Consider the following 25,526-nt stretch of genomic DNA (forward strand, 5'->3'; position numbering starts at 1 on the left):
GGGGGGGGGGCGGTCTTTACCCAGACGAACGGAAACAAAGGTAAAGGATGGGAACCCTAACCCATCAGGAACCTTCCCTGACTCGATAGGTCGTAAACGCCCGTTCGCAGGGCCCAGGTGTGTGGTAGCACCGAATGAGTTCGCGGATTTTTTAGTATCAGCGGCACTCCCTTCCACCCCGATACTCCACCAAGTCTATCCTCTTCCCTAGAGAGAACACATATTATGTTCGCCCTCTTCGCTCGTCTCCCTTGCTTCTCTTGCGCCTACCCCGGCATGCCAAACGGACGACTGCGAAGAGAGATGCTCCGGCAGAAAGACGCCGGGTGAGAGAAAAGTCCAGCTCTAGTCCAACACCCTCTTCTCACCGTAAAAAAAAAAAAAAAAAAATGATACACAACCCCCGGCTCCACCTGCTGAGTCAACTACCAGAACTCCAACTCACTTTAATGGTGAGCAGAATGGGTCTCGCCATGGTAGCCAATCAGCTTGAACCTGCCGATCATCTCGCCGACGGTGAAGAAGCCCAGGCACTCGGCCAGGAGCACGCCGCCGGCCGCCACTTGTGTCCTCGAGAGGTTCCGGAGCTGTTGGGGGTTGAGCGACTGCGCGAGGTTCGAGAAGAAGGCGCCGGGGTGCTGCAGCTGCTTCCACAGGTTCTGGAAGTAGGTCTGGAACGTGGAAATGGAACTGTGCGGTCGGGAGATGTCAGCAACCGTCCTTGAGCGGAAGTGCAAAACAAACGAAACAAAACAAAACAAAAACAAAACAGAAGGGCCACCTTCGGGAGTGGCAGCGTCCCGGAAGATGCGACGGGGTTTCCCAGGGAATGGGAGCCTAGATCGGGAAGGAGGAGAGAGGGAAGGGGAAGAAGAGCGGTATTGGACTTACGGTGGGGTCATGTTTTGGCCCTTGAAGACAAGCTTGGCCAGTTCAAGACCGACCTTGGAGTAGTAGACAACGAAGGGAGTCTGGCCTGCACATGGGGGCGGGGGGGGGAAGGAAATGTCAGTCATTGGAGCCACGATGACAGACTCCCGACCTCAGCACACACCATCCGCCCTGCGTCTCGGTCCGTCACACCCGCCCGCAACCCATGCACGCGATCACCCCACGGGGCGCGGCAAAATGGAGGAGGGGAGCAGCTGAGACGAGACCGACGACGCAAACAAGCGGGGCTCGAGTGCCGAATTCTGGAGCAGGGCGAGGTAGGCGGGGTGGTGTGTCGTTCTTACGCTCGACGAAGGCAACCAGACGTCCTGTGCGGCCGCCCACGCGGCTCAGCGCACCCGAGACACCCTTGGCGGCGCTGACGATGGCCGGGCCGGCGGCCGCCGTGACGCGCGACAGGCCCTGGGCGGCCTTGGACGAGACCTCGGACGCGGTCGACGAGGCCTTGGAGGCGGTCTGCTTGGCGGCCTCGGCGGCCTTTGTTGTTGTCGAGTTGGTAGCGGTCGACTCGAAGCGCGCCAGGGTGCGGCCCATCGAGAGGCCCGATCGCCTCATGACCAGGGCGAAGGACATTTTTGGTTGGAGGGTGGAGGGATGGGGATTGTCGTTTCTCTCTTTTGCGGGTTAACTTAAAGCGAGCGGGGGAAAAAAAATAAAATAGTGATGCGGATGGAGAGGCCGCAAATGCAAAACTTCGGCGGGCGGAGACTCGGGGCGCACGGCCAAGGAGCAATTGCGGGTGGGCTGCCGTGTGACAGAAGCTGGCTTTCCGGGGTGAAAGGAACCTACGATATCGCGCACGTCGGGACGGGATGGAGCCGGGAAGTCAAGAAAAATTGGAATGCTCGGAAGATATCGAAAGGCGTTTGGCCGTCTCGCCAGGTTTCTCGGCAAGATCGCGACCAATCAGGTGGCCTAATTGAGAGCTGGGGGTCAAAGCTCAGACGGGTTTAAGCTCCCCCGTACAAAGTAAGTGTACGGAACTACGGATTACATACTTTGTACGGATCCGTAATTAGTGTACTACGGCACGGAGGAGTAATGGGCCTGCAGGTCGAATTGTGCACTACAGTACTGTATGTACGGAGTACCTAAGTAGGTTCTCTGCAAACCACGTACTGTACGGAGTATGGATTACACCATCATCTGTTTACTCACATTGTGCACGGGATTGGACGAAAATGTAATCCACCCATACAGTTCTCTCTTCCTTCGGCCTTCTCCTTTTGCTAATCTATACTCCATTCCAATTATCGATGAAAGTCGTCAACAAAGCACAAAGTACATAAAAAAATCCTATTAACCGCCATCGCGCCAATGGGACTCCGACCGAACCAACAATGACCCGAACAAGGTACAGCACCGCAGGCGTTTTCAGAGGTAGCACCGCGTAACTACCTAGGCAACTAACAGTGCTGCGGGCTGGACTCGGATTCAGTGTGTCACACCCGCCCTCGATCTCTATGCGCCGATGTCGAGATGCAAACGAAGCAAAGGGGAAAACGCCAAAGGGTTAAAATAAAAAGAAAATACCAATGATGCTTCAATCCAGGCTCTGGATCTGCACCTTGATAGCGCCGGTCTTGGGATCCGACGCCGTCTCGAACGCCTTGATGGCGTCCTCTAGGCCGAAGCGGTGCGTGACGAGCCTCTTGAGGTCGACGACGCCGTTCTGGACCAGGCGGATGGCCCGCGGCCAGGTGTTGCAGTAGCGGTACTGGAACTGCAGGTCGACCTCGCGGACGCTGGCGCGCATGAAGGGGATCTGGATCTCGTTCTTGCCGACGCCGATGACAAACACCTTGCCGCCGAACTTGACCGCCCAGATGGCGGCGGCGATGCTGCTCTCGACGCCCGTGCACTCGAGCGCCACCGCGGGCTCGATGCCCCCGAAGCTCTTGACGATGGCCTTGGCCGACTCCTCGGCCGACAGCCGCTCGACCTTGTGGGTGACGACCTCCGGGCAGATCTCCTTGGCGAAACGCAGGCGGCCCTCGTCAATGTCCGTGATGACCAGCGGGCACGCGCCGGCCGCCTTGCAGCAGAGCATCGTGATGAGGCCGATGGGTCCCGCGCCGCAGACGAGCACCGGGTCGCCCAGCCGCACCTCGGCCCTCTGCAGGCCCGCGAGGGCCACCGAGAGGGGCTCGAGCATCGCGCCGTCCTCGTACGACATGTCGCCGATCTTGTGGCACCACACGGCCGGGTGGTTGACGTAGCGCCGCAGCAGGCCGGGCACGGGCGGCGTGGACAGGAAGTCGACCTTCTCGCACCCGTTGTACCGGCCCGTCAGGCACGGCTCGCACTCGTTGCAGATCACCTGGGGCTCCACGGCGACGCGGTCCCCCACCTTGAGGCTCGTTACGCTGGGGTGCACGGCGATGACCTCGCCGGCGGACTCGTGGCCGAGAATGTGGTCGCAACCGACGATCATGGGGCCGATGCAGCCGTGCTTCCAGAAGTGGACATCCGACCTATACAGAGACCAAAGACAAAACAGGACCGTGTGAGCTCTCTCGAAACGCCTGCCTCTCCCGCCCTCCCCGAGGAAAATTTTTTTCTCTGTTTTTTTTTTTTTTTTTTTCTTTTCTCTTTCTCGGATGAAGTTCTTACCCGCAGATACCTGTGCTCCTGATGGCGACGGTCACCTGACCCTCCTTAAGCTCCTCTCCCTTCTGGACGCTCTCCAGCGTCGGTGTGGCCTCGCTAACCCACAAGTCGTGGTTGGGATTCGTAAAGACGCCAATGTTGGCCTTGGAGGCCTTGACCGCACCGGTGGTACCATTGATACCCTCGGTACCGTTGGTACCGTTGACGCTCTTGATGCCGTTCATGGTGACTGTTGGGGGGAGGACGGAAAGGGTGGGAGGGCGGAAGGGCGGAAGGGCGGAAGGGCGGAAAGGAAAGGGGCAAGCGTAGAATCCGGGTACGAGGTGACGAGGCTTGACTTCTCGAACGCTTGGAGGAAGGCGGGGTAGAGTGGGAGGTTACGTCGTCTTATACGAACCTGCTCGGCCTGCTTCCGGCGAGACGATCATCTGCAGGTTCCGCATGGGACACGCAGGGTTCAGCATTACATCCCTCCACCCGGCGACCGTCTTCGCATCGACGGGTGCACCTGGCTAAGTTGTTAGTTGCGCACGGCTCCACCCGATATCTGATTTCCCGCAAATGCAAGCGATGCAAGACGGCCTCTGATGGGCACGGAAGAAACGCCGTTCCACCAAAGACAGGCCTCGGCCTCGATGGACCGCCGGCCGGGGGATTGATAGGCTATATAAGGGACATTCTTTGAGTCATGTGGCATCTCTGCAGCAAGCCCGCCGCCCACACACCAGGGGGAGGGGGGGCGTCTTTTTGCGTTCGAGTTCGTTTTCGCGGGCACTCCGCACACTTCGGCACCCCGATGACCGAAGCTCAAAGATAGCGCCCGAGGGGCAGCCTCCACGTTTTGCCTCTATGCGCGCCAATCACCGGGCCGGGAACCCGCCGGCGAGCGGGTGCGCGTGGGACGGAGAGCCCCCGTTGTGGGGGGTTGAGCTCGCGGCAAAAGTAGGTTTAAGTTGGTTACCCCACGCTTCAACCGAGTCGACGTCTTACAAAGTTGGTGCTGGCCCCGCGGGGATTCAAGTAATGCCGGTGCGCAACGTTGCCAGTAAATTATCGCGATATCTTGTTTCCGTCCAGCGAACCATCGCCCGCTATACTTTTGATCTCGACGATCGTCGCTTCGTGATATAGTGCTCTGCACAAGACAAGAATATACATTTTTTGAGGATTACTTTGCCCGTCACCGAACGATGATGAAGTTCTAAAACTAGTTCACCTTCCAATAGACCAAGGATAAGAAACAAACCAAACCCCACAAAGCTCCCCGCCGCCGAAGCGCCCGCCCCCAGACCAATGGGCAACTTGTCTACTCCACAAAGGCTTCACGACCGCGTGCGGCAGAAGTGTACGGTAAGTACGCTTTGGACGGAGTACTAGGCCTGCTAATCGCGCGTCGAGATTGAACTTTATCCGACAGTTAGGTCGACTCCGGCACCACAGTCTGGTGGGCAGAATTGTGGATTCGCGGATTCAATCGACTTCCAACCTCCCTCCCCTCCATCGCCGTCCCTTTTCGGTCCCATAACCCCCACCGCTCTCGTTCACATTCGTTCCACTTCGCGTCCGTCTCGCATATCGCCTGCAACAGCCATATCGCGGGGGCGTTACCTGTGGCCGCAGCAAGTTTCCTGCCGGCGACGTGCCGCTCGGCTTGCGATTCTCGGACAACTTGGTTACAAAGGGGAGAGGGGGGGATAAGGTCGGATGGTTGGGGACGGTAAGCATGAATGGGGGCGGTTGGGCGGGAGCATCAAAAACAACGGCCAGAACTCGAATGTTTGTCGCAACAGTGGTGATGAAGAACACTGGAAGCCAGTTCGAGCCCCAGTCCGAGAACCACTCCCAACACGGCGAAAGGAAAAGATGGGTCAGCCAGGTAGGTGCAGCCCCAAAACCAAACTAGGGAAGCCCTAGGGAAGCCGAGCTATTGTCGAAGAGCCCCGAGCAGTTCAGGTGTTACTGTCATCTCCAACGAGAGGCCTGGCATACCCGCGCGGGCGAGAGGCGTGGGGGGGGGGGGATTCGTCAGACCAGGAGGTTGGAAATGGCAAGCACAAAACCCGCGAAACCTCCCCACGTAGCTCTGGAAGTACTTCGTACAACCTAGTCATCGAAGACTCGGTGGGGCTAGGATCCAGAGAATTGGCCCAAGGGTGTATTGTGCATTGCGCAGGAGCCGGTCTTGGAGCTCTTTTGCGGGAGGGTCTCCCGCTGTTACGAGTGACAATGCGTATCCTCAGTTCGTAGAACGTCTGATCACGCATCAAGAAAACGACGATGAAACACTAGGAAACAGAAATCGAGACATGATTCTACATAGTATGGGGAGTTAGGACTCCTAGTTGGCTCAAAGTTGTGCCAAAGGTTGGATGTTTGGCTTGGTGCGCACGCTGCGTACGGTTACATTTTGTTTATTAACAAGCAAGCAAAGGAGCTCTTGCATCTCCCCGTGTCTGCACATGCAAGGCGGTAAGTTCAGGGTCAGGGTTAGGGTTATAAATTGCTCACGTGTGAAGGGAGCAACGCGCCGGCCCCAGTTTGTCTCTCTGCCTGCCATCAGCCGCAAGTGATGACGTTTTCGATGTCCACCCCCCCCCCCCCCCTGTCGGCTTGAAGGCAGCTGCCTCCCTGTTCCCACAAACCACCACGTCACACCTATCGTATACCTGGGGAGCTCCCAAGCTCTATTTTGCTCCTTCTCGGCACAATTTGTCCTTTTCCCATTGACTTGCTACATAGCAACTTCGACAACAAACAACAACAATAACAACATCGCGGAGATTGACAACACGAATCAATCTACCCAAATCCCGCCAAGATGACGCTCTACTACACCTTGGTACGCATTCTCTCCCCTGCAGGGCAACAGCCGCCAACTGCACAAACTGCATCCGGACTGACCATTCTTGCGACAGGTCTTCCTGCTCCTCGTGGCAGAGATGGCCCTCTTCATGCTCTTGATCCTGCCGTTGCCCTTCCCCATGCGCAGGAAGGTGTTCACGTACGTCCCTCCACGCCGTTACAGCGATTTGTCCCACAGCTAATCGTCTCATTTCTTCCAGCTTCATTTCCGAGAATCCCATCGTGGCTAAGGTCCAGTACTGGCTGAAGATAACCTTCGTCTTCATCTTGATCCTCTTCATCGACAGCGTCAATCGCGTCTACCGCGTCCAAGTCGAGCTAGCCTCTGCCACCGAGAACACAGGCACCTCAGCGTACGTTCCACATGCATTATCATCATTCTAGCAGATACGGGGTGCAAAAGAGGGCAAAAATGAGAGGAGAAAGGGGAGAGACAGAGAGGAAGAGGGGGCTGACCGTCCTAAGCAGGCCGGCGATCATGGGCCACGAGCGCCTCGAAGTGCAGGCACGCAAGTTCTACTCGCAGCGCAACATGTACCTCTGCGGATTTACCCTCTTCCTGTCCCTGATCCTCAACCGCACCTACATCATGATCCTCGAGGTGCTGCGCCTCGAGGAGAAGCTGAAGCAGTACGAGGGCTCCGAGAAGAACACCAAGCAGGCCGAGAAGCTGGCCGCTGCCGGTGACGCGGGCGAGATTGCGCGCCTCAAGCGCGAGATTGAGCTGCGCGACCAGGACATCGCCACCCTCAAGAAGCAGGCCGCCGGCCTCCATAGGGAGTACGACGCCCTGGCCGAGAAGTACGGCCGCACCCAGGAGGACGGGACCATGTCCAAGAAGGACAAATAGGAGAGCGACCTCTGGCACGATCTCGACTCCCTGAGCAAAGCAACTGCAACAACGGCGGTGGAGGACGAGGAGGAGGACACCGACACGCCGAGACAGCGGAGGCCACTGCCGCCGCCGAACATATGGTCGCCTTAGCCGCCCGCGGCCTGAACAAGTTGCAGATGCCCAGCAGGTTGTCTGCGAAAAGGGACCTCATATTAGGGACGAAGAGGATGAGAAGCAGCACGAACGAATCGAAACCTTGGGGGGACGAGGGTAGTTATCAAGGCATGCAAGACCGAATTTCTACGGGTGGGGTGTTGTGTTTGATAAGAGAGAGGTACCTCTCTGTTTAGCTAGGCTCGAGCATTTCTTCGCACTTGCAAGGCATTTCGACTCCCAAGTCCAAGACGAGATCACGCACGACTCTAATTTTTATACAATCCTATCGCAACACGCAGTTCTAGCTGGTAAGGAAGCATTTACATGCCCCGTGATTCCAACTCACCGTCTATCCAGCCCGCCGCCTTTTCCCCAAATTCCAACTTTGTATGTAATCGAATGATCAGCACAAGCAAACAAAGAGCCCACCTATCTATATACTATCCTCTCTTCTTTTTTTTTTCTCACCCAAACATATCATACAAGTCCGGAAACAGGATGCCGTTTGCCATGGCGAGCACCTCCCTCTCCTTGTCCTCGTCCGCCTCTTCCTCGTCCCACGGCAACAAGCCCATCGCCCGCAGGCCGTCATCCCCGCCCGCGTCCAGCACCTCCTGCGCCCCCGGCCGGCCGATGACACCGCCGCCGTCGCTACCGTCGCAGCCCCACACCGGTTCCCCGCTCTCTCGGCGGCCCTGCCCGGGCCCGGGCCCGCCCCACGCAAAGTCCGGGCCCGGATGGCCGAGGAGGAACGCCTTGCGCTGGCGGGCGAGGTAGAGCGCGTTCGTCTGCGTCAGTGGACACGCGGGGAGGTACATGCAGGCTGCTGCCGCTCTCGAATAGGAGGAAGAGGAAGAGGGGTCGGGATCCGAATCGGAGGGGTGATGGTGGTGATGGTGGTGGTGGGGTTGGGGTTGGGGTCGGTCGGGGATGATGCGGTGGATCAGGTCCGGGTGCCAGACTAGGTAGTCGCCCGGCTGGAGGTCCGGGACCGAGATCAGGCTGCGGTCGAGCTGCAGGTGCGGGTGGAGGGACGGCGTGATCTGCTGGGCGTAGCTTGGGAGCGCGCCGTGGAGGATGCTATTTTGGGGGTGGTTGAACGCCCACCGGGCGTCTCCCGTTTCGGTTGAGGGGTCTGGCGTCGTCGTTGGTGTTGAGATTGACGATGGCGGGGGGGAGAAGAACGGCCGGAGGAGGTAGTAGGCCGTGGCCAGGCGCGGCAGCGGGCAGACTTGGACCGAGCCTGGTCCGGAGGGGACGTGGTTGAGGGCGAGCCAGCCCTGAAACATCCGGAAGATGGAGCACGCGCCGGCTCTGTGGTAGAGATCGCTTGTTACGCCGAGGCGGGTGCTGCTCTGCAGTGGGAAGGGGGGGGGGGGGGGAGGTTCGATCAGTCCATGCTTGGGCAGGAAGAGCAGGGGGAAGGAAGGGGGAAGGGGGACGCATACCTCCCAGGGGTCATAATCTTCCCACCGGCCCTCGAAGATGTCCTTGTACGTGCCAGCCCGGCCGTATCCGTCTGGTTCCCATCGTTCCACACTTCCGCCGTCAACGGTGGCGGCCCAAGGGCTACTTTCTGGCCCCTCCCTCCCTCTCAGTGCCATCCGATCCGCGTACGAGATTGGAAAGTTTGTCGTCACCCTGGCGTTTTCGTCTTTGGATTTCCACGCGCTCATGACAAACTTCTGCGCCGCAAGGAGATTCGGGTGAGCTCGGGCCTTAACCTGGGCAGGACTCCAGTATACATCCTGTGCCTGGAAACCCCCCGAAGGGGACCTGACAGGTGGTGACTGCCTGAGATATTCTTCCGCCTCTCGGCTCCACATCAGAGCCGTGTCTTTGGGCACCACACCGCGGATGATACCGACTCCTCTCTGGCCAAGGTCTCGCAGGAAACGGTCGGCCCGCTGTAGGTCCGCGGCTTCCTCGAAGCGGATGGTGGGTATGGCATCGGATCCAAGGGATGACACTACTCCAATCTCGGCCGGGAGACGCTGGAGAAGCCGGTGCCACGAGGAACTGATTGCCGATTCCTTACCCAAGGTCAAGCTCTCCTTGAGGGCCGCGAACCTCGGGGTAAGTTGGATGGGGTCAGGACAAGCAAACGAGTGTGGCTCATCCCTTCTGGCCAAGAGGAGGGTGTCCGCCATACTCGACGAAACCGGGAGGGGCCTTGCAGAGATGGCCATGGCGAGAAACAGTGAGAGTTGACATGGCAGAGACGGGATGCGCGTAAAATCGGGGCAGGATTCGCAGGGAATCTCAAGAGAGAGGGAGCAAGAAAAGCATGTTTACAGAAGGAGCGCAAGATACAGTCCACCCGACGATGGACCTCACCCATGGCCGGAGAACACCACATGTCGACGGATGTTGCGCACATGTTAGAAGAGATGCGAGGCATGCGGCTTCCTTGACCGGTGTAAATGCATGCTAGTCTGTCTCGATATCGACAGGGGGGGAGCCATGTCCGCAGCTACGGCCCGCCAGGCCGACATGCAGGGCTACGGAGAATAACCGTGGCGGTCACCAATGAGGAGGAACCCCGTTGCGGGCCATGACGAGCGCTAAAAGTGCAAAACCGTTTTTCGAGTTGTTCTATCCATTTTCGCTTGTATCATCATCCTGGGAACGGACTGGAAAGGAGACGCGGCCAAAGGTCCAACAACATTCTCCATGGCCCTTGCCGAAGTCCCGTCTCGTAGCGGTCGGCGGGTTTTCCTGTGCGCCGGCTTCAAGCCCCCCTGGCCGACGCTTGAACCCGTTTGGAGCGTCGTACAGGTGCTGCATCATCGGCGGGCACGTCACCCAAAGCTTTTCTCTTTGCCGGCCGCTTCTTGTCCATGCCGTTGGTTGGCGATCCAGTTGGTGATTTGACCTCGCTGGCCGAGGCGGCCCTCTCGCCTTTCGGTTGTCTCATCAAGACGAATGCCACGCGCTCGACGTCCACAGCCTTCACGCCGAGACGCTTGATCAAGGACTGCGCCTGTTTGTCTAGCTCGATGTACTCCTGTTGATTGTACTTGATGGGCGCTTTCGATCCATTGCAGCACAGCCAGTAGAAGGCCTCGTCGGCGAAGAATATGACGCGTTCTGGATCGTGGACGGCCAAGAGCAGAGACGCAGTTGCGGGTCCGATGCCTTTGAGCCGGGTCAGAATGCTGAGGGCACCAGAGACGTCAGACTTGCCCCGGTAGAGCGTAACAGCTTCTCGGATGGTGTCCTTGACGAAACCCGGTTCGTTTGACGAAACCAGTTTCATCAGGGTGGGCCGAAACTTCCCATGACGGCTGATGGTACACGTAGCAAAGTCAGTGAGAGCGAGCCGGGCAGCAGTAACAAGGAAACGGGGAGTGCTTGACGAGTGTGTGCTGCCCGAAGTGCGCCGGGGCGGCATCATTGGTGCACGATCTCCGGATCTCCGGACAAGCGTCGACAAGGGGGAAGGGTTGGGAGGGACCAGGGGCCTACAGTTTCCACTCGACAAGTTTCTTGACGTCGTCAAGACCCATGGCCGCGGCCCGGTCCCCGGAGCCGAAGGTATCTAGAGCGGCGCCATAGCGATACTGGTCCAAACTGGACAGCGTCTCCTGGCCAGGTTTGGCTGTGGAATGTGGGGTGTCAGAAACCGCCGGCGTTTTGCCGTACCCTGCCAGAAAAAAAAAGTAGAGTCGGATAGTGGATGTGCCTACTGCCTTTGCTGCCGGATATCTCCGCGATGCAGTCGGAATAGCTTGCGAGTAATTCGTGAAATTCGCTGTCGGATACGCTATCCGGCGACGGAGTGGCTGTGCTGGGCATTGCGGCTCCTTGTCGATACCGGGCCGTGGTCGCACTGCAGGACCGATGGCGACCGGGATCCGCTCGATCCACCAGCTAAGATGAATGATTATCCAGTGAGGACGGGTTCGAGATTCGGGAGGGGAAGCGCAGCAGACACGCTGTCCTGGCTTGGCGGCCACGGTGGCCTAATGAGCGGGTTCGGTGCGTACTGTAGTTATGTATGTACACGTAGTTATGTATGTACGGACGTACATACCACATAAACTACCGCTCCGGCGAAAGTGGGAATGTCTCGACCTCGGTTTCCGTTTGGAATGAGTCGAAAGAAACAATTTCACCGAAACCCCTGTTTAAGCGAGATGCAGCGGAGGATGCGCGGTTGCGTTCTCGGCACAGCGCGTTAGTTAGGCGAAGGCAGCTTCTGCCAGCCAAGTCCCGGAATGCCGCCGCACGCAAGTTAGTATTTAGCAGGAGAAAATCACATGCGGCACGGCAACGCGGGCCTTTTAAACCACCTTCGCGCAGGAATGTGCTTATAGGAGCTGCAGCTCTGGTGTTCGAGATTGTCTTCTTGAGATTTGCTTGACGACTAGACGCGCTTAAGATGCAGGTTGCGCCTTGCAGTTACGTGATGTGGAGGGAATGCTGCCAGCACGGAGTACAGATTACATACAGATTAGTGTCGAGGTACCTACTTTATACTGGAGTAGATAATGGCTTGGAATGAACGCTGTCAGGGGTCCTTTTGTTGGCGCCTGGACCCTGTTGCGGAAAGAGCAAATCACTAAGGCTCGGGGCCCGTGCACACTGCAATCCGGACCTGCCTGATGGAGCCTACCGCCCGCAAGCCCGCTAACGGCACCTGAGCGGGCCACTTTAACCGCTGCAGAAAAAAAACAGAGACGAAAAAAAAAGAAGCCGCAAAGAGCACGTAGAGTGTATATCGTAGCACCAGCCCAAGCCCAGGACAGCTCAAGAAAGCCAGGAACCAATAGAGATCTCCACAATGGGCGGTGGTAACGTAAGTGCGCTCCCGTCTCCGCCAAAAGTCCACTCGCTTCCACTCTCCGGCAGCGGATATGCCCATCACGGTCGATCTGGAAGACCCCGTCCGACATCCACTGACTCTCTCTGGGACAGGGAGCCAAGGCGGCGCAGAAGCGTGCCCGGAACGAGAAACATAAGAACGTTCCGAAGGCCGCCTCGCAGTTGAAGTCTGTATGTGATATCTCTACGTTAATTTTTTTAACATGGCCGGCAAGCCCGAGCATGGCATCCTCTGACACACACGTCTCTGACCACGCAGAACGCCGCCGCCATGAACATCATCTGCGCCATTTGCAAGCAGGCCTTCCTCTCGACTTCCCGCGAACCTCAGTACGACACCGCTCTGCCATTTGTTCTTCTTTGCTTCCTCCCTCTTCGGAACTAGGAAGCATCTCAAGACCACCGACGGCCCGAGGCTGACGCTGCTATGCTCTCTTCTCACAGGCTGACACTGCACGCCGTCAACAAACATAACGCAACCCTTCCCCAGTGCTTCCCTGACTTCAAGCCCCCTGCGTCCAAATGAGCGCTGCCAGCCACACTTCCACGGATTAACGACCACTCACGAGTGTTACGAAGAACTGACGGGTAGAAGGGGGGGGGGGTTGGGACGACTGGGCAAGCTCTTGGGTTACTGACAAGGCGTAGTAGATGGAAGGGCGTTAACAGTTTGAATTTCCCTGCCAAGCCAACCCACGTCTGGCTTTCTTTTGCTTGATGTTTTTTTATATATTTTTTATTCTTCTTGCATGTGACATTGTCAACCGGCGGGCGGGTGGAGTCAAGGTGTTCAGGTGTCTCGGGTCTGCGGGCCTAGCACACAGCCAACCTCCAGAACGCGATCCAACAACACCAACCTCCGTGATAAAAAAAAAAAAAAAAAAAAAAATCTCCACCGCCCGCCTCTTGAGAGATGCTCTCGAGAGCCTTTGCCCTGCTGCCTCTCCACGTTTTCTATGCCGCCGCAACCCCCACATTCCCCGCCTTCTGCTGCTGCTCCGCCCTCAGGCTCTCCAGAATGTCCGGGTACCAGCGCTCCCCGACGTCCGGGTGGCTCTTGACGCGGTTCCGCAGCGTGGCCTCGCCCAGCGTGCGCGCCGCGCCGCCCCTGCGGAACGTGAACTCGACGTCGTCCAGCCGCCTGCCGCCGTTGCGCTCCAGCACCGCCCTCCGCTGCTCCCGGACGTGCTCGGGCACCTGCCCGACCCCGACGGTCTCGAGGTCCTCGAAGCTCGCGTCGCCGCTGACGCCCTGGAAGAAGGGGATCGAGAAGCGCGGGCCCTCCCCCGCGGCCGGGGACAGCACCCGGTGCGTCGTGCTGACGCACATGCCCTGCGTGAGCGCCTCGAGCCCCTGGCCGATGGCCACCACCAGCGTGCCGTCGATGGGCGGGCAGTCGATCCACTCGCCGCGCATGTTCTGCACCTGCAGGCCGCGGTGGCGCGTGGCTTGGAGGAGGTACGAGGTAAGCACTATTTATTTTTGTTCGAGAAGGGTAAGTTTGCGTCAGTTACTCTGTCACCTCAAATTCGTATGGCAAGGTAAGAAGGGAAAAAAAAGGGGAAAAAAAGAAAAGAAAAGAAAAGAAAGATAGATACAAAATAAAACAGAGAAATAATAGTCGTAATAATAAAAGGGGGGGAGGGGTAGACGTTACTGCTATCTTTGTGCGGCCCAACCCCTTGGTTCCCGCCTTTCCCTTCCGCGCCCAGCTCGCCCACGTCCGGGTACTTGACAATCTTGAGCTTGTGCTGCTGGTCGGCGTCAAAGTACTTGTTGAAAGCCCCGCTCGGAAGCTCGATGGCCTCGGCGATCAGACTGGTGAAGTAGATGGAGATCTCGCCCATGCGCTTCATGTACTCGGTGAAGACGGGCCGGAAGTCGGGGAGCACCTCCGGTGACGGCCACTGGTTCGGCGCCAGCAGGTTGTAGTACCTCGGCGCGTCTGGCCCGGGCAGCGGGTGCTCCGTCGACAGGTCAATCTGCTCGCGATGGTCGATTGCGCCCGCAGTGATCTCGGCCGACAGGCGTGAGTAGCCCAGGAAGGATGGCGCGTTCTTCATCTCGATCTTGAGTCTGCCGAGCCCTTCAGTTGCCAAGCTTCATAAACCTGAGCGCATGGAGAGGAGGGGCCGTAGGGGCCGTATAGTCGTCGTACTTTTCCTCCATGGGAATGTCGAAGAAGGCCTTGCCCTCCTCGATCACCCGCTTGAATAGCTCATCCGGGATGCCGACGTTTTTGAGATAGAGGAAGCCGACCTCCATCAAGGCGTGTCGCAAGTCGGAGAGGAATCCGGGCTTCGTAGCCGGATCCTTGGCCAGCGACAAATCCAGAACAGGGATCGAGGTGAAGGACATATCGGCGTCGGATGGTTGGCCGCGTGATCGGGATGCGTGAGAGAAGACCCAATTGAGCAAGGGAAGCTACACTCTTGGTTGGGAGAGGAGCGCCCAAGCTTAGGCCTTGTCGGTCTTTTATAACAGCAGCAGCGTGTATTGGGGACTATGCCAATAGGGTATCTAACTGCGAGTTCCGTCGAGAGGTTCTTCGCTCCTAGTAGCAAATGCATGCAGACTATCTAGAGTATTTCAGAAGGACCAGTCCGTTCCTCACAGATACATCGTGCGCCCTAGAGTAGAATGGCGCAATCGGAGCTTGATCTTGCTACCCCGCAAGAGAGTCCACACCCGTCCAACACCCGGCGGCGCGGGGCGGGGCCAGGGGGTGCAATTATCGAACCGGCTTTTTGGGAAATCAATTCGACCCGGTTGTGTGAGCGATTATGTCATCACAAACCGGAGCTCCGATACGGCCGTCTTCTTGCCGTCACATTACCGGATCATCAACGAGGGCGGGGGTGGTCAGCCTTCGAAGAGTCGGAGCTACTCCGGAGCCGCGTCGGCACGGCGTCCGGCGGCGTCTTTGAAGGCTGCGCCAGGTGGAGTTAAGCCGACGCAATATTGCGGCAGTCCATGGCGATAAAGGATGATGGAGCTCCGCTATGTTGGAGTGCAACGCGACCCAGCTTTAGCAGTCGGGCCGGAGGCATTTCTTAGTTTGGTTAGGGAATGACTTCTGGGTTGAGATTGGTTGATACTAAGCGTTGAGAGGCTTGGTAGAGAACAACCCGGTCACCTGATAGAAGACGTCCTCGATCGGCGGCATGGCGAAGGCCGGGGCGGCATTAAAGATCTCAGCAAGACGCTGAGGCGCCACGACAGCAGCATGTGTATCGTCTTCGTCCTCCATGTTCACATCCTGGTCTGCATCCCCCATCTCCTCATCACTGGCCTCACCACTCTGAAGCTGGAGCTCATTGGGTGTCGCGTCACCAACTGCATCAACATCGACTCCGATGTCCGCCAAGGGTCGGAGCATTGGTGCTTGCTCTATGCCTTGGGTCACGGACCAGATCTGGGCCGCTGAGTCGACCAGGACGAAGCCAGATGATGACGGAGCGGCGCATACCGAGGTAATCAGCTGCGAGAAGGTCTTGACAAGCCGAGGCTCCTCCTCGTCAATGTTGAACACAACAAGTTCTGACCTCGTGCCTCTCTTCAGTTTCTCCTGGTTCTGGTTCGGAATGGGTGCGACGAGGGCAACGCTCCGTGATTCGTAGTTGACCGCGACCTGGGTCAGTCGCTTGGCAGCCTCTGATGTCTCTTTGAGGGAGTAGCTGTGCAGCAGCTCATCGGACACGATATCGTAGACCACAAGGTCCTCGGAGAGCATGATCAGGGACGATCCAAGGGATTTCAACGCCCTGACTTCGCCTCTGAACATCCCCGACACCACATCCCTGAAGGCGCCAGTTTCCGTATCAATGGCGACGACCAGTGCGCCGGACGGCGGTCCGAAAGCGGCGAAAAGGATGGATCCGTCCTCGGAGAAGGTAATCGCACCGCTGCGCGGCTCATTTTCGGCGACCTCGATGGTATCGTCCTGCCGTTCGTAGAGGGGAAGAGAAACGGTCCGCGAGCAGGTCCAACTACGTAGCGGTTCGCCATCGGGCCCAGTGGCCGCAAGCCCGTCTCTCTTGCGCATCTTGGACGTCCAGAACCGTACTGTTCCGTCGTTTCCAATCGTGGCAAACCGTGAGGAAGTCGGATCGCTGGCGAGGTCGAATATTGTCTCGGCTCGATCAGTATGGTGGGCGTCGTTGATGCGAGTCACGAGTTCCAAGGATTGACCGTCCGCGCTGACCTCCCAGAACTTGAGATAAATCTCACGCCTCTCTCGGCACGCATCCGCTGGCGTTTTTGAACCAGTCAAGAAGACGTCCGCATCTCGTTCGGGTGGCTGCCACTCGTCGACGGAGACAAGCCACCTGCCGTCCCGGGAGAAGGCGAGCTTTGTAGCGGTTGGTTCTGTAATGGGTGCACCCTCGCTGGTGATATTCGCTTCAGTAGGATTGGTACGCGCAATGGCGTGCTTGGTGATGCCCTGAAATGACGAGATGTCAAAGACCTGCAGAAGTGGCGTGGATAGGGACGCTCCCAGGGAGGCTTGTTGCCCATTGCCGACGCACAAGCACATCTGTGACGGACTCTGAGGGTTGATGGCAGCAACCAACGGAGCCGCGATCTCGTCGACCGGACGCCAGACACGACGAACCAGAGAGTCCTTAGACGGGCGATCGCCCAGGACCAGTGATTGAATGCCAGAGACGTACATCGTCGGCTTCATCTCCGCAGTGGACAATACCATGGTCGAGTTGTCATCCAGATGAACCGCGTACGAGGATCCTCGAGGCGAGACGACAATGTTCTCGATGCTTGCAAGAAGATGGGGTAGGAAATCAAGCCTTCCGGTGTCGACCTGCCAGAGGACGAGAACGGTCTCGTAGCCGCCGGAGATGAGGTAGTTGCCTGCCACAGGTCAGCCAAAACGCACCTCTGAATTCCCCCCGCGCGCCCCGGGGGGGAGGGTTGGGGGGTGTTTGGGAGTGGGAGAGGGGGACAAAAGGACTCACCATCCTCGGACCACTTGACGCTATGTACCGCACGGCGATGCCAGTGATACTTTCTCGGTTGGATCAAGCCTGCCTTGGAGGAAGCAGATCCTTCCCCTGGCAGCTTGGACAGTATATCATGATAGACATAAATACCTCCCCGAGCACCGCCAATGACAAGATCCACGGATTGGATCTCGATACCCCCTTTCTTGGTCGTCCGAACGGTGTGCCGTACGTTCAGGCAGCTGACAATATCAGGGACATCAAAGCAGACGAAGCGATACACCAAGTCACCCAGGGAGGCCAGCTTCTTCGGCTTCAGCTGGCCTATGTGCAACGTCCCCTTCGCCGCAGCGACGATCAGTCTGCCGCCTGCGACAGACTGCAGCAATTGCGGGCTCTCGTCGTAAGTGTGCAGGAGCGTGCCTCTCCCTGCCGAGAGCGCCTTGGTGTTGTAGGCAAATATTTGCGCAGAGCTGTATGTGAGCTTCTGCAGAACCAGCACGACATCTTCTGCCTTGCCGCCAAGCTCCACCGCGTCCACGGTCATATCCAGCACCTTCTTGGCCTCGACCTTGAAGGGGGCGTCGACGCCCGAACCAGACGTCCAATTGAGGTACCAAATACGTCCATCGGAACATGCAACCCAGACGTAGTCGGTGTCGCACTTGGATAATACCGAAGCAACGATATGCGTCGACACGAGCTCGTTCTCGCCGTCCGACCCGGGTATGGGAAGGGCGATTCTGCGTACAAGGAGGGAGTCTTCGGTCGAGTACACCTGAATTGAGGTGTTGTACGTGATGAGCAGATGCCTGAGCTTGTCAGTAGCTGCTCCTGTACGACGCCCTCACCCACCCGTTTCCGCCCTTACTTACCGTTCGTCAGGGGAGAAAATGGGATCGATGTCCAGCATTCTGCCCCCCATCGGCTTGGACAACCTCCATGGCTGTGACTTGCTTTGAACGGGCCCCGCTACGGACTGTGAAGAAGCATCCGAGAGCTCGACGTCGCCATCCGGTCGCTGTTGGGGCGCCCCATTCGTAGCGTCTTCCCCGTTCACATTAACTTCCTGGAGTTTGGACTTCCGGCGATGCTTCTTTTGGGAGAGGGCCGGGTCGTCCTTCGGCTCGCGCTTCCGCTTCAGGGAAGCTGTGTCGCCGTTTACATCCATGTTCAGTGACCTCGCGATCTGTGACCGACACGAAGGGAACCCGGGTGCAGCGGCGATTTCGAACTGAACAGGCCAATGCTAGAAGGCAAGCGCCGAAACCCGTCTCCAATCGCTCGCTTGCAGGCAGCAGAAATTTTGGCGGAGACGTCAAAAAAGTTACAGTGGGGCCGGGCTTCGTATCAGCGATAACGTTACGCACGGATCGCATGCAGGAACAGAGATTTGAGAACTCGCAAGGAGCTCTTCCGCGCGTTGTTAACACCGAATCCATCAACTTCAATCCCCAGCGGTTCCTTGCGCCATTGCATCCGACGGCCTACTTTGCACCTACCTTTTGCGAAACCGACCAGGACTCTCCAAGCGCGCACAAGATGATTATTCCCATCCGTTGCTTCTCGTGTGGCAAGGTGGGTTTACGCACCCCTTCCCAGTCTATCACGGTCACGCCTAATATGTCATTGTCTAGGTCACGGGCGACCTCTGGGAGAAGTTCGTAAAGCTGATCGAGGAGGAAGGGCTCAGCGACGGGTAGGTGGCAGCGCCGCACACCAGACATATGAAGAGCGGGACAGCTTGCTGACGGACCAAAAGCGACGCCCTGGATCAGCTTGGGTGCAAGCGGTACTGCTGCCGGCGCATGGTCATGACGCATGTGGACCTCATTGAGAAGCTTCTCAAGTATGTTCTTGCCGCGACGATACTGTATATGGAGCTCGCTGAGGGTAGTGCTCTGACACTCGATTGCAGGTACACGCCCGACGGCCGAAACTACAAGAAGATCGAAATGCAGCAGCGCAACCAGGAATAATGTGCAGCCCTCGGCGTCGGCTTTTTCGATCAAAATATGGACAGGCGTCAAAAGAGGTGGCCGTGCACTTTTCTGGGAGCTTGATGCTCGGATTATGTCTGCTGGGTATACTTAAGGCGGCGTCTCGGTCATTGTGAGATTTTGGTGCCGGGTGAATTGCTCTCTTCGGATCCAGAGGGCGGACATTTTATTTTCGACTCAGGAATGCGGCCAGGACAGCCGCCTAAGCGATACCCCTCGGTGGCTTGCCGTAACCAACCGCATAACTAGCCTGTAAGTGGGCTGTTGGCGGGACGCATCTACACAAGATCAAACGTCTTGCGGCGATCGTTGTGATTGGCGTCACGATGTCTGCGCCATCGGGTGCCGATTTACCTGGCCTCCGGGCATTGGAAATCGAGCAGTTCGATGGGTGTGCAAACTTGGGGTTGCGGACAGATGGGAGGCGAGTTGGTGGTTGGAAAAACGAGGTGCTTCGTCGGAGGGATCACGATGTTTTTCTTGATATACATAGCATTGATCAGACCGGGCTCGTCCTCCATTCATTTCGGCTTTCCGAATTTGAGACACGGTCAGCAGGCTCTCCGGTGCATGTCCCACTATCTCTATCCCCAACCCCGCCTTTCAAGCTTTTGGAGGATCCTTTCGAAGGAATCCTTCGAAGGATTCCTTCGATGGTGCGGAGGCCGACCCCAGTATTTGGGGCCAGGTGGCGTTGAGGATGCGACATAGTCAACGGATCTATGTAGCCAACGCACTGTTCTGGATGGTATCGGCATGTTGGCTCGCGTCCTCACAGCCGCTGCCCGCTAAAGTCTGCTGAGCGAACCAAGGCCGCAGCAGCGCTTGAGCCAGGTCCATGCCAAATAAGGCAGGCACGTTGTTGTATGGATGTATGTGCATACAATACCTACCCTATACTATAAGTATGACTACTTACCTTACCTTACAAGTAGGTCACTGCATGGTCGGGTGGTGCCCACCTCGCGCGGTTGCAAACAAACCAAAGCGCTTCCAAAGGAGGAATCTGCTTTCTTCTGGTGACACGCACTCGGTGATGCAACTTGTTGATTCGCTCGAATTTCATTAACAGAACAAGCGCTGGGGGACCTAAAGCAACGGGATCTCCTCAAAAATTGACACTTGTTGCAGTCGACGTTGGCCGAACAGCCCGAACTCCGAGCTCAGAGATGTCCAAAGCATGGGAGAAAGCAAAGCGGCAACAATCAAACCAACTAACTATGCCAAAACGGGGACAGAACCAGAGCGTCGGGATCCAACCCGCCACGAATCCGAACCCCTGCTAGGCTACGAAACGGAGTCGGGATTGCACTACGAAGTACCTCGAAAAGTACGGAGTACCAGATAGTTTGTATGCGGCGTTCCGCTGCAGCCACGATCAAAGTACGGATGAACGTTTTCTGTCTTCTTCGCCCCTTGCAGTTTGTCCTCGAGAGCAAGCAGCATTTCACGGAAGCCTCCTCCGTGCGGGATAGCTTGGGCTGGGCAATTCGACCGAGCAATGAAACGTGCCTGCCTCACCTGAATCATCCGGTGGGATGGAGGACCGGAACAAGCAGCAAGCACTGTGTGTCATGCGGAAGAAAATTCCCATCGCATGGAACGTCTCGAATAAGGAGCGTCTGCGCGCCACCAACACGCCTGTCGACACTTTCGCTCCGAATACTGCCATGCCGCCTTTGGCTCATCGAGATTCCCGGGCCCAGACAAAAGAAAAGCTATCGGCTGAGGATCTGCTGGGGGCCAAAGCGAAAGTAACTACCGTCGATCATCAGACGCAGCGCCGTTGGCCATGATGCGCAACGGGACGCCAGACCAGGATGTCGCGGGCCAGGATGCCGCCCAGCAGGCTGGAAACTGCGACGGTCGTCCTCGATTCCCCGTGCAAGCCTATTGGACGGTTGTTTGCCCCTCATCCCGGAACGGTCTCTGACAGGGGCCCCATGTCAGACAGAGGTCGCTGACTTGCTAGCAAAAGCGAGCCACAGCGACTCGTTAAGCGCCGACGCTGTGGCCAATGCAGTTCGTCGGCAGAAGGAGGAGGGGTTTCTTCGCCGGCTTCTGACTGGCTCGAGCAGTAACGACGCGCATCGAACCCCTGCTTGGATGGGTGCGGAATGGAATCGGTCTCTTGCGCGAGCGCTGCTGGCACCGTCGTGGCATGTTGAAGCGTCGAGATATGATTCTGGGCTATATATTCTGTCCCCCGCGCTCTCTCTGAGCAGCACTCGCAGAGGGGCACAAAGGCTTGGTTCACATACGGAGTACGCATCACAGTTGCACGGGTGACATCGGCAATGCAGTCACACACAAGAAGGCAGAAGAGGAGGGACAGGGTGTCCGCCGACGATTGAGATTGCTACACTACACTGCCTCCCCGCGCCGTGCAGCTGCTGTGCGGGCCCGTTGGCGTGCTGTCGACTCCTTCATGTATGTATTACACAGTAAGTGTACTTATTCCCTGTCAGACAAGGCGCCCACCACAACCCTTGCCCGCCGCTGCCACCCTTCATCCCGTTTGGCTGTTGCGCTCTCCTTAAGCGCAGCGGCGCTCTCTCTTTTCAGCCACTCAGCCCTGGTGCTATCTTCTTGCGTCCAAGACGGCGAACCACGAGCGACAAATCCACCACTCCCGCGCCGACAGGTCGTCGTCCTCCGCACTCTCCCCTCTGCCCGCGTTCGGCTGCTGTCGCAGCCCGCCAAGCAGCTCTACGTGCCATTGCTCGGCAGCTAGTGCTTCGACAGCTGTGTTCTCGCGACATCCACTATCTAGCCTCTAGCGTACCATTCAGCATCCTTCTTCTGTCCCGCTCAGGGCCCGGAAGCCGCATGCCCACACCCATTACTGCCGCCGCGCTCCTCGTTGGTTGGCTGTCTTTGATACCTCCGATCGGTGTTTGAGGGGGGTGGAAAGCAGCTCAAGCCTTAGCCTCGTAAAAGAATCAAGAGGCACCTTCTTCGCCCCTCCGCACCCCTGTGTGCTCAAGCGGTTTCGGGCGAACAAGATCAGAGCAGATACGTTTCTCAGCACTGGACTGCAGCTTTTCGTTTGCTTAATAACTGGCCGCAGCGACGGACGGTCGCGTCCCGGTTCCAGGGCTTTCCGACCCTCCGCGCTTCTTGCGCGTGCGGCTCGTCGCTATCTCATTGCCGTCGGCAACCTCTACCACTGTCATTCGGAAATAGTCCCTCGAAGCCTACGCTGCTTGCCTGCTTCGGCCGGCTGCCCGTGTAGCTAGGATCGGGCGCAATGGCTCTTGAGGCACCCTTGAGGTCATCAACGGGAAGCATCACATCGAGGTACCTGACACACGCAGATATGTCGGTCTCGACAGGGCCAGAGTCGCCCTCGCTGTCTTCGCAATATGTCGCGTATGAAGTCAATCTGAACACGAAGTTGTGCCGGCGACGTCCTGACCATGTCTTTGCCATAGCTCCTCCACCTCGGGTTCCGAATCCCAGCCTCCCCGCCCCTCCTCCTTCACGAAGCCGAACTCAGCGCACCTGATGAGCCCCAGCAGTGATATAGTTGGCCCTTCGCCAGTGACTTCAAACGGAACTGAGACTACAGAAATTGAGGACGAGGCGGCCGAAAACACCAGAGAAGAAAATAAGAACGTTCGACAGTCGGTAGGTGGAAAGATGGGTTGAAGCGGAATGTACTCCGTACTATCGGGTGGCTAACCACACCCCAGCTCATGATGATAAGGACCAACATCCCCGATCACCTTCGGAAACCGCTAAGCGAAGAAGTCATCTCGGTAATTCACGCACCCCCGAACTTCCAGAACTGGGTATGATCCATGTCATATCTGCCTCGACGTGATCGAGATGTTGACGCAAAACTCATGAAAGCAGTCGAGCGATGCGACTTCAAAATCCAATACGGCGAGCGTTACCAGCGTGGAGAGCACGAGCGCAAGTAGCCCTCCACCAAGCGAGCCATCAACAGTGGTAGGCGGTTAACTCTCCATCGGTTCGGTGCGCGTAAGGTCCGGCTAACGCGCCAGGGCACTAGACACCCCCAGCCCAGCAACAACCCACCGTCAACACCAAAGTGAAACCAGTGACCTTCGGCGTAGACGCCCCGACACCGCAGGCTCAAAAGCTAGATGACGTTCTTGCGAACGAGCCCCCGAGGTTGCGGTCGAGCACCGCGAGCAGTCTGGAGTGTGAGTCTCGCCGCGTGTCCATCGTGCCGATTATCGCTCTCCTGACAGCTTCCCCCAGTGATCCCGGAAAGCCACGAAGTGGACGCAGACGACGACGAAGACGAAGACGCCGACGACTTCTCGGGGCCGACCCTGAGCCGAGAGAACGAGGTCAAAGCCCTCAAGGCCGCCCTGGAGGAGTGCTGGACCTTGTGCAACACCCTGGCCAACCTCAGCTCTATCCACCGAGAGCGCGTTTTCAACAGCTCCGGCACGCCAGACGCCCACGAGAGGGCGTGGAAGAGCTGCTGGAAACTGTGCAAGCGGCTGTACCAGAGCCGAGACGATGTCTCGGAATCGTACGGGGTCCGGACGAATCTGGATTTGTGCCGCGACTTCTGCCAGTGCTTGTTCGATGTGCGGCAAAAGAAGGACGAGACAGCTGATTCTATCCTGCGTGTGAGCTTCGAGCTCAACAACCAGTACGGCCACGATCCCTTGTCTCACCTTCTCTCTTCTCATTCATCGCTCATGGGGGCGCCTATCTGACGGGATTCTGCAGCCTCTACAGCGCCCAAGACAGCCGGTCTCTCCCCGAGGCTTTTAGGGAACGAACACTCGATTTTTATATAACGCTGTGCCACAGACTCATGAAGCAACGCAGCGATCTTGCCGAGGAGACCGACTCGCTACTTCGTGCCTGCTGGTCGCTGGCGGAGATGCTCTTCAGCCTGCGGCAGAGCCGCCGGGACGGGAAGGCCCCTGACGAAGAGTTACTCGGCTCGGCGGTGCAGGCTTGTTGGGAGCTTTGCGATATCTTCCGCGAGGGCTGGACGCAGATCCGGCCAGATCGCGGCACCCCCAGACCGAACCAAGTCAATTTCTTCGCCGCCGGCACGCCTTATGGCAACCAGGCCGCGGGCAGCCACCCGTCCGACGTTGCTCGTTCCAATGCCGGAAGCCGCGCATCGCTGCACTCGAAGCGCGAGAGCCTCCGCAGCCTCGCCGACATCGACCGGCCACGCCCCCACCCCGTCGTGCCCGAGACGCCCGTCACCGAGTTTGAGGACACTCCGGTCTCGCCCGACGCCAGCCCCCGAATGCCGCCCAACATTCTAATCCTAGGCACCTCGGGGGACTCGCGTAGCGACCGGGGCGGCCGCTGGTCAAGCAACGCCTCCAACCTCTCGAGCTACAGCCAAAGCAGCCAGCATACGTCTAGCACGGCCACAACCACTGCTGCCGTTGAGGATACAAATGTCACGCGCATAAAGGCACTTATCCTCAAGGCGGCCATGAACGTCGGCTTCGACCGTGACACGGCGGTAGCGAATGGTACCAGCAGCGCGGCCTCGCTCCAGAGCTTTGTCAAAACTCTGCCGACAGGTTCCTTTGGCTCGCTCCCCAGCCATGCGGCACTGCTGCAAAGCTACAAGAACCTCGTGCTCACAGACGCATCGTTCCGCTTCTCAACTAGCCTCCCTGCCCGCGGGAAACGCTTCACCGCCGCCGAGATTGCCAAGAGCGTGGGCTGGATAACGCAGCGGTCTGCTCAGTACAATTTCCTAAGGGATTTGTTCCGGCTAGTCTTCGGTATCCAGCCCGATGAGGCCGAGGCGAGGAAAAACATGTCGATAACCGTGTAAAGGCGCGCGCAACGGGGTCGTTGTGATTGTACTTCGGGCAGCTCCGTTTTCTTTTGTCCGTCGTGCTGTGTCCGGTCCGAGACTGCTCCACAACGAACCCTCCCCGTCCGACCGCATCCATACCGCCGCCGTCCATCCGGTCACCGACCCGGGCTCATCAGAAACACACGCCTAACGGTCCCGAGGCACCCTCGGATGGGAGGACACATCTAGCGGCCAGCTTAACCTAACCATCATCCCATCCGGCCCCATGCCACCCCATCTTTTATCGTTTATATTGGAGCTTCATTCCTGTTAGATACCCTGTCATTGAACTTGCAAAACTTGATTCTCTCTTTTCATATATGGAACCCGGCGTCCACACGCCTTTCATCTGCGAGCATACCTCCCTACGGAAAGCCGTTGGTTTGATGGTGATGATGACGACAACGTTGACCCATTGAGCCAGAGTTCCTGTCCCTGTCGTTTCCGTGGCTTGTTGTGTTACACCACCCATGTGGGACAGTGGTTCGGTGTTTTTTTTTTTTTTT

General features: G+C 57.7%; 9 protein-coding genes across 9 annotated transcripts; 4 read left to right on the forward strand and 5 right to left on the reverse strand.

Annotated features, from left to right (window-relative positions):
* Window positions 1-271: 271 nt before the first annotated feature.
* P884DRAFT_217234 (mitochondrial ATP synthase g subunit-domain-containing protein) lies at window positions 272-1,524 on the reverse strand (the record flags this gene model as incomplete). The annotated part of the gene is made up of 3 exons (XM_069439341.1): window positions 272-690; window positions 892-976; window positions 1,236-1,524. 3 exons carry the CDS (start codon window positions 1,522-1,524, stop codon window positions 447-449), a joined length of 618 nt encoding a protein of 205 aa, XP_069300417.1. The 3' UTR covers window positions 272-446.
* Window positions 1,525-2,494: 970 nt separating this feature from the next.
* P884DRAFT_296930 (L-arabinitol 4-dehydrogenase) lies at window positions 2,495-3,785 on the reverse strand (the record flags this gene model as incomplete). Its single annotated transcript, XM_069444456.1, has 2 exons — window positions 2,495-3,425; window positions 3,565-3,785. The coding sequence occupies 2 exons, from the start codon at window positions 3,783-3,785 to the stop codon at window positions 2,495-2,497; spliced, it is 1,152 nt and encodes a 383-aa protein (XP_069300418.1).
* Window positions 3,786-6,164: 2,379 nt separating this feature from the next.
* On the forward strand, window positions 6,165-7,506 carry P884DRAFT_75822 (B-cell receptor-associated protein 31-like-domain-containing protein). The gene is made up of 4 exons (XM_069446071.1): window positions 6,165-6,400; window positions 6,477-6,562; window positions 6,624-6,776; window positions 6,892-7,506. The coding sequence occupies exons 1-4, from the start codon at window positions 6,380-6,382 to the stop codon at window positions 7,271-7,273; spliced, it is 642 nt and encodes a 213-aa protein (XP_069300419.1). The 5' UTR covers window positions 6,165-6,379; the 3' UTR covers window positions 7,274-7,506.
* A 372-nt stretch (window positions 7,507-7,878) lies between these two features.
* Window positions 7,879-11,212, reverse strand: P884DRAFT_192558 (uncharacterized protein; the record flags this gene model as incomplete). The annotated part of the gene is made up of 6 exons (XM_069437687.1): window positions 7,879-8,065; window positions 8,135-8,769; window positions 8,863-9,586; window positions 10,165-10,701; window positions 10,883-11,015; window positions 11,104-11,212. 6 exons carry the CDS (start codon window positions 11,210-11,212, stop codon window positions 7,879-7,881), a joined length of 2,325 nt encoding a protein of 774 aa, XP_069300420.1.
* A 904-nt stretch (window positions 11,213-12,116) lies between these two features.
* Window positions 12,117-13,084, forward strand: P884DRAFT_327209 (At2g23090 like protein). Its single transcript, XM_069445518.1, has 4 exons — window positions 12,117-12,215; window positions 12,335-12,412; window positions 12,501-12,571; window positions 12,686-13,084. The coding sequence occupies exons 1-4, from the start codon at window positions 12,201-12,203 to the stop codon at window positions 12,765-12,767; spliced, it is 246 nt and encodes an 81-aa protein (XP_069300421.1). The 5' UTR covers window positions 12,117-12,200; the 3' UTR covers window positions 12,768-13,084.
* Window positions 13,085-13,195: 111 nt separating this feature from the next.
* On the reverse strand, window positions 13,196-14,599 carry P884DRAFT_275026 (uncharacterized protein; the record flags this gene model as incomplete). Its single annotated transcript, XM_069442796.1, has 3 exons — window positions 13,196-13,713; window positions 13,899-14,317; window positions 14,400-14,599. The coding sequence occupies 3 exons, from the start codon at window positions 14,597-14,599 to the stop codon at window positions 13,196-13,198; spliced, it is 1,137 nt and encodes a 378-aa protein (XP_069300422.1).
* Window positions 14,600-15,338: 739 nt separating this feature from the next.
* P884DRAFT_192914 (WD40-repeat-containing domain protein) lies at window positions 15,339-18,370 on the reverse strand (the record flags this gene model as incomplete). Its single annotated transcript, XM_069437715.1, has 3 exons — window positions 15,339-17,110; window positions 17,215-18,011; window positions 18,075-18,370. The coding sequence occupies 3 exons, from the start codon at window positions 18,368-18,370 to the stop codon at window positions 15,339-15,341; spliced, it is 2,865 nt and encodes a 954-aa protein (XP_069300423.1).
* A 371-nt stretch (window positions 18,371-18,741) lies between these two features.
* P884DRAFT_192531 (8 kDa subunit-domain-containing protein) lies at window positions 18,742-19,178 on the forward strand (the record flags this gene model as incomplete). The annotated part of the gene is made up of 3 exons (XM_069437684.1): window positions 18,742-18,777; window positions 18,837-18,898; window positions 18,962-19,178. The coding sequence occupies 3 exons, from the start codon at window positions 18,742-18,744 to the stop codon at window positions 19,176-19,178; spliced, it is 315 nt and encodes a 104-aa protein (XP_069300424.1).
* A 3,719-nt stretch (window positions 19,179-22,897) lies between these two features.
* On the forward strand, window positions 22,898-24,996 carry P884DRAFT_192550 (uncharacterized protein; the record flags this gene model as incomplete). Its single annotated transcript, XM_069437686.1, has 5 exons — window positions 22,898-22,993; window positions 23,055-23,153; window positions 23,218-23,371; window positions 23,430-23,832; window positions 23,913-24,996. The coding sequence occupies 5 exons, from the start codon at window positions 22,898-22,900 to the stop codon at window positions 24,994-24,996; spliced, it is 1,836 nt and encodes a 611-aa protein (XP_069300425.1).
* Between the last annotated feature and the right edge of the window lie 530 nt (window positions 24,997-25,526).

Source organism: Thermothelomyces heterothallicus, assembly GCF_042370625.1.
Source record: "Thermothelomyces heterothallicus CBS 202.75 unplaced genomic scaffold P884_scaffold_3, whole genome shotgun sequence".
Classification (NCBI taxonomy): Eukaryota; Fungi; Ascomycota; class Sordariomycetes; order Sordariales; family Chaetomiaceae; genus Thermothelomyces; species Thermothelomyces heterothallicus.

Excerpts from the sequence above, each read along its gene's own strand:
- P884DRAFT_75822 (XM_069446071.1), top strand. The coding sequence starts at position 6,380 with ATGACGCTCTACTACACCTTG. Across the intron at positions 6,401-6,476 it reads TGACGCTCTACTACACCTTG|GTCTTCCTGCTCCTCGTGGC; the intron begins GTACGCATTCTC and ends TTCTTGCGACAG. Across the intron at positions 6,563-6,623 it reads ATGCGCAGGAAGGTGTTCAC|CTTCATTTCCGAGAATCCCA; the intron begins GTACGTCCCTCC and ends CATTTCTTCCAG.
- P884DRAFT_327209 (XM_069445518.1), top strand. Across the intron at positions 12,413-12,500 it reads CCGCCTCGCAGTTGAAGTCT|AACGCCGCCGCCATGAACAT; the intron begins GTATGTGATATC and ends CTGACCACGCAG. Across the intron at positions 12,572-12,685 it reads TCGACTTCCCGCGAACCTCA|GCTGACACTGCACGCCGTCA; the intron begins GTACGACACCGC and ends CTCTTCTCACAG.